The sequence below is a fragment of the Drosophila elegans genome, unplaced genomic scaffold (assembly GCF_018152505.1).
Source record: "Drosophila elegans isolate 14027-0461.03 unplaced genomic scaffold, ASM1815250v1 contig_397, whole genome shotgun sequence".
Classification (NCBI taxonomy): domain Eukaryota; kingdom Metazoa; phylum Arthropoda; class Insecta; order Diptera; family Drosophilidae; genus Drosophila; species Drosophila elegans.
The window spans coordinates 4,111,457-4,124,301 of record NW_024545782.1 but is presented as its reverse complement, the minus strand read 5'-3'; the positions used below and the strand labels follow the sequence as shown (position 1 = coordinate 4,124,301).

The 12,845-nt window shown below is 36.6% G+C and overlaps 1 protein-coding gene across 1 annotated transcript in view; it reads left to right on the top strand.

Annotated features, from left to right (window-relative positions):
- The window catches only part of LOC108135248 (carbohydrate sulfotransferase 4), a 35,300-nt gene extending 24,060 nt beyond the window's left edge, over nucleotides 1–11,240 (top strand). Inside the window, exons 2-4 of the mRNA XM_017255913.2 lie at nucleotides 9,608–9,790; nucleotides 9,850–10,051; nucleotides 10,119–11,240. Of these exons, the coding sequence (XP_017111402.1) occupies nucleotides 9,608–9,790; nucleotides 9,850–10,051; nucleotides 10,119–10,250 (517 nt within the window). The 3' untranslated portion in view covers nucleotides 10,251–11,240. The remainder of the gene's footprint in view (nucleotides 1–9,607; nucleotides 9,791–9,849; nucleotides 10,052–10,118) is intronic.
- The last annotated feature ends 1,605 nt before the right edge of the window (nucleotides 11,241–12,845 follow it).

Sequence of the window (12,845 nt, the reverse complement as noted above, 5' to 3'; positions counted from 1 at the left end):
CAGGTATGTCAACAAGATGAACATGTAAAAACAAGAAAAGTGGTTAAGCAAGTAGTTAGTTAGTTAACTAACTATAGTTTTCGTAAGTACTAACGAAAGATAAGTAAACGCTGGTTCTGTTTCACAAGATATCTCTTATCTGCAAGATACATTTCCGTTTGTTATGCAGTCTCGAGTTCTTGACAAAAGGAAAACCTCAAGAATACTGCAATTTACACGTTTAGTTCATTTATAAATCACAAGAGACTACAGCTAAATGGGGGCGGGGCAGGTCGAGGCTATCACCCAAACCCCACACACTTACAAGCAAAAGATAGGGTCTCCAGATATGAAGAAATTTTAACTGAAATGAAATTAAGTGTCAAAAAGTTAGAAGCGGTAACGCCCTCAAAAGGCCACGCCCATCTCGAGCACCGCCCTTTCCTGGTCGCAAGTGGAGCAATTTATTTAAGAGTCATGAGAGGAAAAATTGTCAATTTACATGACAATCAAAAGGGGCGGCAATTGCAGTCCAGCGAAAAAAGACCTCACAAAGTTCAGAGCAGGACGATGTAGGTATTGTTTCTGGAATTCCCTTGCGGTAAGTCGGATTATGTGATATTTCCGTATGCAACGAACACTTCATTGTCAGCCAGGTGACCGCTATATGTCCAGTGAATCTGCACAAAGAAACCTCGAGGGATTTAATGGCTCAAGCCACAGAAATAGCTTACATCCTTTTTGTTTAAATTGCTACGAATGGTGGTTTAAAATAAATAAAAAAGGAAATAAGTTAAATGAATGGCTGACAGCTTACTTAAAAGGTCTGCCTCTTGGCAACACAAACATCTTTTAACGACTTAAAAGAAATCAGATAAACTTTCCGAATAAACTGGTTATAACCGAATGACCAATATGACAAATATACGGAAAATTCCAGGACTTCGGAAGCGACATTCTGACAACTTTCACATTCAAAATAAATGTGAGAAAGTGCGTTTTTTTTCTTTTTTAATTTTTGTTTTGGTAGATCCAAGTGATCTCTACCAATCTAAACATGGATACTTGAATTGTTATGTGTCAGCTATAGGATATTGTCATCAGATCCAACATTAAGCTCATGTTATCAAAAAGAGAAAGGGAGTAAGCTTTGTCAAGCTTAAATCAGTATACCCTTTCGTAACACAATGATAGTGTTAGATAAAACAACAATAATTAAAATAAACGTGTAAGGTTAGATTATTAGGTGATTATTTTGATAAGGTAAAGCGTTTACAGCCCATCCTAATCTTAACTCATTTTCTATTGCATACTTTAATTTAAATATAAAAACAATATAAACTTATGCCAATCCATGGTAAATATAAAGGAGAATAAAAACTACATTTCAGATTGTTAGAGGTTTCAAGATTCGATTATTTTTATGTTATAATCCCTTAGGTTTGAGTATTCCGGGACCCAAGCTTAATATCATTCAGGCCGTAGGCAAAGTGAAAGGAAAGCCTTGGCAGCTGAATTTATGTGGGTGACGTACGTATAGTTGTTGAAAACGCTGCCCCAAGTGCCCCCATCCACCGCCCCCATCCACCGCCCACATCGAACTCTTTCTTTCGCCGGAATCATCTGCGAATATGAGTCGGGGGTTCAGTAAGTTGGCACTTGGCCGCACTCTACTGGCATCCCGGTACCGCTCAAGCTTCTTTCACTTTACGCTTTCTTAGCTGCAGCGCAAGAGTCACTTTGAATCGCACAGCCAGCGAGGCATAATGACGGCGATAAGTCATTAAGTAGCTCAGCGCTCAGCGCTCCACGCTCAGCATACAACATTCAACGCGCCACAGCGTTCACTTCAGATGACGTCGTTAGGAGGCAGTGCAAAGTCAATGGATCTTGGGAAGAGGGTGTCTGAGGGGTGGGATTGGGGTCGGCTACGGTCTATTCATATTATTCAAGCGTTCTGTTTTCGCAAGAAACGGGTAGCGCAAGTGCCGCAGGGTGAATGCATTCTTGACTAGGGTAGAGGGGAAGTTGCCAAGGAGACTGAAAGAAATTTTAAGAAATCTATAAAAGCATAGAGCGATTTCTTGTTAATTGAAACTGAAGTTTCAGTTGTATATAGGCGAAATTGTATAAATACATTCTCAAGACACCTTTTGAGCAAGCAATGAAAGTCAAAAACAAAACAATGCAGTTTACAATTTCTTAAATCTCTTTAAGTTTTTGCTAAGATTTCCATTTTCCTATCGGCAAGTCAGTTAAAAACTCTGTCTCGATATAATGACGAGTACAGTTTTGGGAACCTTAAAATTGGGAGTTTCAATAAGAAACCTTGGTTAAATATTATTTCAGGGGAGAAACCAAAGTTCGATTCAAGCAAAATAATTTTACCCGGACCATGGGTTTCCAGACACTAGTCTCTCTGAGTTTGCCATGTATAAATCATTTCACTTCAGTTTGTTTCCCTTAAGTTTCCTTGCCCCCATTTTCATTAAAAGTTTCAAGCGACTCACATAAATTCCAATCAAGATTTAGTGACCCCCATTGATTTAACTTTGTCCAGGAAAAGTTCCCAGGCGTGCGAAATTCAATTAGATAGAAAGTCAATCAACTGCTAAGGGGTGATCAAAATCACATTAAAGGGCGTTTCGTATGCATTTGGAATTTGTAAATAACATAATAGTGATGTAATTGCACAATTAGTTTGATAATCGGCTAAAATACCTGCAGACTGATCAGTTGCAGCTGATTAAAAAGGTTATTAAAGCCGTATATTTCTCATATTTAAGGCTTTCTATTGTCGTAACACAGTTCAAACAAATTGCCTCGCGTTTGTCCTTTCCTCACTCTCGTCCTTTGCCCTTCATCACTGCCGTCATCTTCATCATCATCATCATCGTCATCATAATCATCATCGTTATCAGCACACACGGGTTTGTAGATTTCTGTGGTTGCCTATCAAAAGCATCGCCTAAGGCTTCATGTCAAATGCACGAGCCCAATAAATTTCATACTTTTGGCAGCACAAAAACCAAACCTGACAATGGGAGCTTGAGGTTACGTTAAGGTACAGTGTCTGTAAACTTTTTTAGAAATTGATTAAATTAATGAGTATTTAAGGATTCTTTTTGTTGAGGACTACAAAATGGTGTAGTATAGTATCCATAGTAGAGTGCAATAATATAGACCTTGAAATGTATTAAGGTACTAAAATGGGAAGGTAAATTTAGTCTTTGGCGATATTATTCAGATACGGGATTTAGTTATTCAGTAAAAATTATATTTAATGTTTAATAGTAAGCTTTAAGTAGCAAAACGCATTTACAAAACAATTAAATGAGTATTAGTGATAAACAGTTTTTGTTGTAAGATTTCAGATTGTAATTATTATTTCTTTTTAAGTCGAAAAATTTTTATAAAAGCCTAATTTTTTTTTTTTTTAGTTGTGTTTTTTAATATTGTCAGTCTTCACAGAGCGTATTACAATTTAAGTCAAAAATTTACTTAATTACGATTTTGTAACCTGATATAATTTGTTAATTTGAAACGGTTGCTCTATTCCTTTTTGGTTATTACACTGTGCAAACAAGCCATATTGCCGAGACCCTTTTACTATCTCCTGTCTAATAGGTGGATAGGTTAGGTACTTACGTGCATATATCCATGGCATATCCATTAGAGGCTTTCCTTAGTTTGTTATTAATGAAGTTTCCTAAAGGCTCCTTCAACTTTGTCGGTTGCTGAGGGGAGGGTTTCACAAAAAAATAAAGCAATGAGAACTGCAGATAGTTACTCTTCAAATATGCCCCTGCAACGCCTCCATGGGCAAATCTCCAAAGTGATTCTCTTTTTGCCAACATCCAAACCTTCTAACTGCCAACCCTGTTTGCCGCCATCTGCGACTCTGGGCCTTTCTCTTTTGCCACTCGACTTGGCCGCATCCCAGTTGACTTTGATTGACATTTGCTGTTGTTTGCATTGCCGGAACAATTTCAGCCTTTTTTGCTGCTGCTTTGTTCTGGTACTTCACCATGATTTCAGTTCGCATTTTGGGTGGCCCATTGGCTGGTATTTGCAAATGCTTTTGCCATTGAAAATTGATCCATTCTCCTTTGGAATTGACCCAGTTGTGGATAGTACAGAGCATTATCCTTAGGATTCGCTTGATTCGATTCGTCAGTCACGCAATTTGGCTTTGAACCACTGCACAGTGGATCCGCTTGTATGGAGCCGCGGCCATAAACTTTCAGCAAAAATCTAGAAAAATATTATAACTATATACTACATATTCCATAACATATCCAATAGCTTCCATATAAATTGCCATAACTTTGGTGTTTTTAAGTAAGAAGGATGTGTCCTTTTACGTATAAGAATCTATAATAAGAATAAAATAAATGAAAACTAAAAACTGTAAACAATCACGAAGACAACATTGTCTTTGACAATTACACAACATAAAACACATACGACACACAGGCTGTCCTGGGTAAATTTAATCAATAAAAAAATAAGGCATGTTAGTATATTGTCGATAATAAATAAGTCCGCCACTTTCCGCAGTTAAACTTAACACATTAAGCACAATAAAACTCTAATAAATAAATACCTTTAGCTGCAAAATCCATTAAAAATAATTTTAAGCTATGCGCTTTCGCTTCGCAATAATTCACCAAAGAACAGCTGTGCTACGGAAATTAAAATGTGTTCATACTTTTAAATCTAGTGTTGAATATAACTATTAGATTTCCGGAAAACGCGATTTGAAATCAAAAAATTTGGGCACTGTCAACTTTTTTTAGGTTTCTGAATAGTAGGCTTACGGCTAATTAAGACACAATGCAATTTTTTGCTACTTTCCAAGACAATAAATAGACAGAAATAAAAATATAAAAATCTATGCTCCCTTTTTAAAGTTGCAACTTTTCATTCTTGATAATAGATAGTCTCAAATAAAATATCACTTTCTATCTTAAATTGCTTTCCCAAGTTTCCCTGTTGTCCGAGAGCATTAAAAGCTTATAGTTTGACCAAATTTCATCTGCCCCAAAACCAGTCACCCCCTGACCCGATTTCATCCATGCTAAAGATGTCTAGAAATACATTAAAATATACGAGGTAAAGTAGCCCCAACATGACCAAATTGCCTGTTAGGAGGTTTCAGTCCCTCTGCATGCCACGAGTAATTAAAATTATTACAATCCAAAGAGGGGGTAAAAGGCTACGCACTTATGTACCTTCTAAAATCAGTTCAGTTTGCCTTCTTGTTTTTCCCCCTTCAATGGAATAATTTTAGGAACGCAGTTTCCTAGTTGACTAGTACGGAATCATCGTTTTAAGCACTTTACATGTTTTCTGAGTTTTGTGTTTGTGTTTTGGGTTGCAACACATGAATTGGGCGGTACTGGGGGCATTATTTGTGCATATTTTTGACTGGGCACTGGCTGAAGCTACTAGCTTCTACTGGTTTTGATATATGGGCCAAGTAAAACTGAAAGAGAATGAGTGGAAGTTTTACTAGCCACATTTAAGTGCCTGCATTTTGTTTTTGTTTGGCAATTGTTAAATCGATAAATTTTCTTTTTACTTTAGTTTTGTGTTTGCGTTTTGGCCAAAAACGGCTTACACTGTAGAGCTATTTTTATTTTACTTCTTGTTGCTTCCGCTGTTGTGGCGACTACATTTTCGATGCGTTGGTGGTATTAATGTCGTGCATTGGAGGATTTATGTGGCTCAGTGTGCTGTTGTAGGGAATCTTTTTAGCTGTTTCAAGGATTAAAGTGGAGCTTACATAATTACATTACTGATTTTCATGCTCATGTCTTGGTTCTAAAATGGTTTACAAATTGTCTGTCGAATTGGCTATTTAATATTTGGGCAATTTTTATTTAGCCCTCAGAACTGAATAAAGTTCTCAGCTCTTGCTTTTCTTTGTTTTAATTTTATATATATTTTTTTTTTTCTCATTTTTTCAACTACTACTTTCGTTTCCGTCTCTTTCCGTCGTTTTTTAACTCACACGCAGCAATTATGCACATTTTTATAAATAAACCCGCATACACGAACGTTCACACGCACACGTGCTTTTATTTACAAGCCTTTGGCCATCGTAGCGTATGCGTAATATTTTTTCAGCGCTACCAAAGCGGTCACGGCGTAAAATTCAACCCATCGTGCCGCGATGGCAAACATAAATGTGAACAAGTTTATAAAAACCACTTTTGCATCATACAAAACAGAAGCAAAAGAAAAATTGGAAGGTGCCTAATTGATTGCAAAAAGTTATGAATTTATGGTGTAGAATGGGAGCGTGATAGTACTTAATTAAAAAGTTATATATCTCTTATAGATGTATGTGTGGAAACAAGCCCTAGGGAAAGCTGTTGGCAAGAGAGATCGTTTGGTCTTGATCACCGAAAGAAGTCTTAGTCTATCATAGTGGAAAGCCATTTCCAATTTTCCACTTTCGCAGCATTTGGCTTTCCCAACTGCCATTAATCAACATTATCAGCTTATGTCAGGCCTAAGCTCGCAAACCTCTGAAAATAATTACCCAGTACTTAGTGCGCCTATGATTTTATAAGGCGAGACATCTGCACACGCATGAGAACCCAACCGCTAAGCCACCCGAATGGTACTTGGGCATGCCAGAAGTGGGACAGACACACCGAAATGCCGGGATAAAATTCGAAGAGAGTAGAGTCTCTGCCAGAGCTGTGGGTAAATCGCTTAATGGGTCAGCCACTGGGGAGCGATACGGCCTGGGTATATGAAAATGTATGTCTTTGCTGCCTTTGCTGTCTGACTAATGATGCAAGTCGTTTCGAAAAGTTCACCTGGCCGAAGTTCGGGTTCAAGGCCTCGAGCAACACGTGAGCAACTTTTACTTTTGTTCGCCTCTGTCCGGGAAAAGTTATGTAAATAGTTGTGTATCGGTATCGGGTTGGGGGTCAGTCGAATCGGTTATACTTATAGGCGGTGGGGAGCACAGAGCGACCCATTATATTGATTAATCGTTTGAGGTTCTCCTCTTGTTCCAAATTTGACCCCGAATCGGTCAACAAAAGAGCGTTGTCAGCTCGCCGGACGGCTAACTGTGAACGCATCTATCCATCATGTGTGCCACATACCAGACCATTTCTATTGGTGGCTCCGGGTATTGATTGGGCCTTCTACCAAACAATTTTGCGTATATTTTGTGCAAATTTTCGGCTTTGATCTTTGAAACTGTGTCAGAATGCCGCACAACGCCACCGTAAACACAAAACGCGAATGTATAAATAAAAATAGCCAGCTAGTGAGTCACAAATAGTGAAGATGCTTAGAAGCTTTTTGTTTTTGGGGCCAACGATTTGCCAAAAGCCACTGTCAGTGGGTCAAAGTGGCGGGCAGTGACATGCGAATCGAGGTAGCTTCTGCTGCTCCAACTTAACATGTCCGCAATGCTGTTTTTCCAATTATTTTATATGTTTCAACCATTTTTTTCAGGGCTACGTTTTTTTTTTTTTTAACAAGCACTTAACGCCTGCATTGCCATGTGGCCATTAAAATTAAATTAAATGCCGACTTGAATTATGACCAACAAATGCTGAATATACCCAATAAAATACTGGCAAAGGGTACAGATGTGCCTAGAGTCGACATAGTTAACAACCAATTAACGGCTGCTCAAAGCATATTTGAAAATACTTTTAAACCAAACTATTGTTTTATTAAATTTAAATTTAGCTTGTTTTTAATTCACGCTAGGCAATCTGACTGTTGCTTCCAATGCCAGATTGTGTGCAGTTCCCACTTGAGAATTCTTTGACAGGCCATTTGGTTCAACATTTTTTGTTGCTGCTTATGCAAAAACTCGATGAATATTTTTAGCCAAGTGCCTCTTGTTCGCACAATTACAAAATACAAATGAAAGAAAACATCTTAAATTACTCAGCTAAAACGAAAGTGAAATTCATGTCGGCCTTCAACAGTATTGTGTTGTGTTTTGGGTCCATACACAAGTGCACTTCATCATAAATTATTTAACTTAAAAAGTAATGAAATTGAATAGTTGGTGTTGACTGATTTTTTTCATCCAATTTTAAATATAAACTTGCATAATTGTTATTGATAGGGAAATATCTATTGTACAATAACATACAGTTGAAATAACACAATTTAACAAAACAAATTGGTTTTCTTATTTACAAGGCAATCAAAGAAAAACATTGTATTGAATAATAAAATACAACTAAATACAAGAATAAATTACTAAAAAATAAATATTTGTTTATTTTGCTTTGTTATGATACATTTTGTAATCTAGTACAAGTATTATTACATTGTACACCATTCAAATAAGTATTTCCTATCCCCACACTTGCCCTTCTTGGGTACTTTGCATAGTAATGTTGCGAAATTTTTATTTTCCTCGTGTTTTGGCTTTTGAAATAGTTTTCAGTAAACGTATATTTCCAGTATATATATATACACAGTAAAAACTTGTTTATGAGTGAAGAATATAATTTGTTATAAATTAAATGCTGCCTGCATGCTTTTGCACGCTTTCCAAATATCATCAGCAATGACCGATTAAGTGAATTTGCATGATTTATGGAGAGTTAACCGTTGCTCAGAATATTGTTCTGTTAAATTTTGTTTTCCTCAATATAATTTAAAACTTTATATGGAAAACATTCTTCCACATTCCTTTCAGTCTATCGCATTTAGTGCTGACGAAAACTAAACTTATAAATAAGCTGTATATAATACGTATGTTACGATTTGCATACAGATGCAGCTGCAGATGTTTACATTGTTTCAATTCGCCACAAACTCATTAGCATTGTGGTTAAGTGGGTGTATTTCGCTTTGGTGATGCCAGTGTATGTGGTTATGTCTCTGATGATGCTGACGTATGGCCTGGCAATAGTTGCGAATTACTAAGTGCAAAGAATTATTTGGATGGTTTATTTGGTTCCGATGCCAATTGCGTTGATTCAGAAAATTCAAATCGGAAACAAAGTTTTAAGTTAGAACAATGTGATTAGCGCTTATTTTTTTAATATGGAGCATAAACAAAATGAACTATTAGAGTTGTAATTAAAACTATAAATTCAATTACATTTTCTAGTTGGTTTATCTTCCCTAAAAAAAAAACAATGTTTTACTCTGTCCTGTAACCTCCCCTTTCTATTCCAAACGACCCCATTATCAAGTTAAGTTCACTATTTCCGTTTTTGCCACTATCAACGTTTTGTATATTTTTTCGCTTAGGCAAAACTTTTTCATGAAATATATTTACAAATGAAATGTCTGTAGTGCAAAAGGGCACCGGTGCTGAAACATATATACATATAAGTGTTGTAATTAAAAACAATTTTCAGTTGAACCATGTATTGCCATTAGAGTTCGGCTCGAAACCAACTCGTGCTGAGCTCCATGAAAATGCTAATTACGCTTCATTATAGAAGTTTTAATCCGATTTAATTGAAAGCCAATTCCAGGCGGGCTCCCTCCCCCCATTGTTATGCCAAAGTGAACTTCACGGCTCGGTGCCTAACTATTACGCCAGCAATTATATATCATTCATCGCATACATATGACTATCTATATGAGTATTCTAACAAGTCTCCATCCCCACCCGCAGTCTCTCCAGCGTGCGGATCGTGCTGCTGGTGCGGGATCCACGAGGAACCATGCAATCGCGGCGACATCGAGTGTGGTGCGGAGGTAACGAGGACTGCGAGGATCCTCGCCTGGTGTGCCAGGACCTGCAAGATGACTACAAAACTGCTGAGCTGCTGCTGCAAAAGTATCCATCTCGTTTTAGGTGAGTTTTCTCATTCAAAGTATTCTACTCTTAGACATAACAAACATTTTTTCTCCCAGGACTGTACGCTATGAGGACCTATCTCTGAGCCCCAGTGAGATGACCCAGGACATTTTACAGTTCTATGGCTTGCCGTTTGATCCAGCTGTGGAGGAGTTCCTGGACACGCACACCAAGGTGAACATCGGAGGTGTCAGCTCCACATATCGTGATTCCAGATCAGCACCATTCCATTGGATGCAGGATCTAAAGCCAGAGGAGGTCGGGTCTTAAAAATGCCATGTGTTTGATAGTGAAGTGAGGTAACGTCGGTATTATTCCGTTTCAGATCAAACAAATCCAGGATGTCTGTGTCGATGCTATGGACTTGTGGGGCTACCGTCGCATTGAGAGCTTTAGCAACTTCTCCACCACGCAGCAGACCTTCGATCCCATGGTGATGCCGCCACCGTTCACGTGAAGCGGTCCTAGAGTTAGCTGATTGTTAACGATAACTGATAATGATAACTAATTCTTCTACTTGGTACATTTTGTTGTGATATCGTCGTGTTGAGCGAGCAAAAAGAAATAGGAAAAGAACGGAGGAAGGCAGCGAGAGATGTAGCGATTGGATGGAGAATGGAGAAGGGGGTGCAATGTGAAAACTCATTCATAGCTGGCACATTTTTGCTAAACACGCAAACACACTTAACTGAGCAATAGTTATTAATATATATAAACTGAATATACAATATGAAATGCATAATTTTAGTAATTGGCGAATTTTGTGTAGAGAGTAAAGCGGTACGAAAACCAGTCGAATATCAGAATTACATTTAGGCCTAGAATTTAAGCAAACAATAACTGAAAACTTAGTCTAAATAGGGCTGCGTATAGTGGATTGTTTACTTGGCTTTTTGATGTAAATTATTTAGGCAAACAACTTTTGTAATTCAGCTTAACAAGTGCAATGAAATCCAGTGATTTAGCATCTAACTCAACCAAAACGTATCAGAGAGAAAAAAAGTTTGAAATTAATCGAGATGCAATTATACAACCATATTTGGCAATCCAAAAACCGTGCAATATTATCAATTCGGAAAAGAACTATTAAATCACGCTAGAATCAATTTAGACACGAATTTTCTAATGAAAATTATAGAAATGTATTAAGAAGAGCAATGGGCACTCAATTCCTACTCATAAGTTTCCTTAGGCATAAATTATTTGTATGGTTATTTAGTTGTAATTGTAATTAAATTGTACTATACTTTATGTCCTTATTAATATATAACTGAGTTATATTCGTTAATTTTCCCAAAACGAAGTCCAGTAAATCGATCAAATTAGCAACACAATATGTTAAAAGAGTATTTGGATTATTTAATAAACTGAAAAATCCAGCAATATTTGCATAATTACACTTATTAAGCAAGATACCAACTGAATAAACACTGAATTATGAAAATAACTTTTGGCCACATCCGATGTCTTTTTTTCGTAAAACTAGCGTGAAAAGTAATAATTTAAAATCTTGCTCTAGAGCGCAAAAGAATGGGCATGTTTATGAATTTAGGTACAACATTTTTCGTGTGAGTTAATTTTAAAATGGACTCCGAAGACGCATTTTTTTGTAATAGATCCATGGCCGAAGACGTATTTCTATTATTTCTAAAACCCTTATACCCTTAATACAAAAACATTTTGTTTTGATTTGTTTCAAAATTCGTAATCCTGGTTTTCTAAAGATACACGAATATCTTTATGAAAATCAGTGTAACTTCCTTTTGAGAAGATTTATATCTGGCGTCTCTCTTTTTGTATACGTTATGGGTGTCAGAATGAATAGCCTAGAATAAACCGGGAATCCCACATAATGGTTAATCCTTAACTGAAAACTCAACTGGTGGACGACAAGCCACTGAATAAGCATGATCGTATTCATTCACGATCCTCATTCATTGACGGATTCATTGAAGCGCAGAAGAAGAATATTTATGGATATTGCTGGGGATTTTTATGGTAATCACTTAACTTTGCTTTTAAACTCTAAATTCGACATTTTTGTTTAAATGTCTTTATCCCGCTAATTTTAATGTTAGAATGTTCGCAGTTTTTACATTTAAATGCCTTAAATTATTTCTTATACCTTAACATTTTTCGGCTCGAACTCAGCAGTAGATTATAGATTTATAGATTTATTTTAAAGTTTGGAGATGCCAAAAAAGGTTAAAAAAAGCCAATCTCATCGGTGTAACTAATAAGTAAAATACAGTGTAGACAAGAGGGGCGACCCTCTGTGGCGAAATTTGGAAGCTGTTAGCTAAACTGTGCCTTCAGATGTAAAAGGAAACATGTAGAAAAGGTGTAAGTGTAAGTAAAATAAGAACGTGAGTAATTGTATGGAAAGTGAGAAAATTTATCTAGTTAGGAAAAAATTTACTGAATGACAAAGTTTCAAAGTGACGGCTTTTCCCAAATAAAAATATTGACAGAATAATTTTTTTAATTTCATTTTGATCATCAACAACTTTCTCTTAGGTCTTATCTCGCATCATTTTGACATGGAAGTATAAAATGTTATACTTTTTTATTCCAAAATTTGAAATTCAAATGATCAAAGCGATGCTCTTTTTTTCAAATAGTTACTTGAAATTTAACAAGTCAGGTCTTCTTTAAAGTGATATAAATTATTTTCAAATAAATAATAAATTATTATTGCTTGATGCTGATAAGTTTATAATATTTATAGAAAGCCTCTCTCCTGGCCACTTCTTCCCGAGCAGGTTGAAACGGATATACTCTATGTGTGTAATCACTGCTGGAGATGACTCACTTATGCATAATATAGTTTGTAGTAACGTTAAATAATTTTATTTCAATAGAATAATGTGTAATTTGTGATAGGGGTGCTTCTAGTGGAACTGGACCCTCTCGAAAATATGACTTTTTTATGAAATTGAGTACCAGTCTGAGTACAATTGAAATCGAATCCTTGTTCTTCTCGAGCATGAACTCCTCCTCCATCAACTGCATCTGTTTCTTCTAGGTTAGCCTAAAAAGCTTCGGAGCGTTG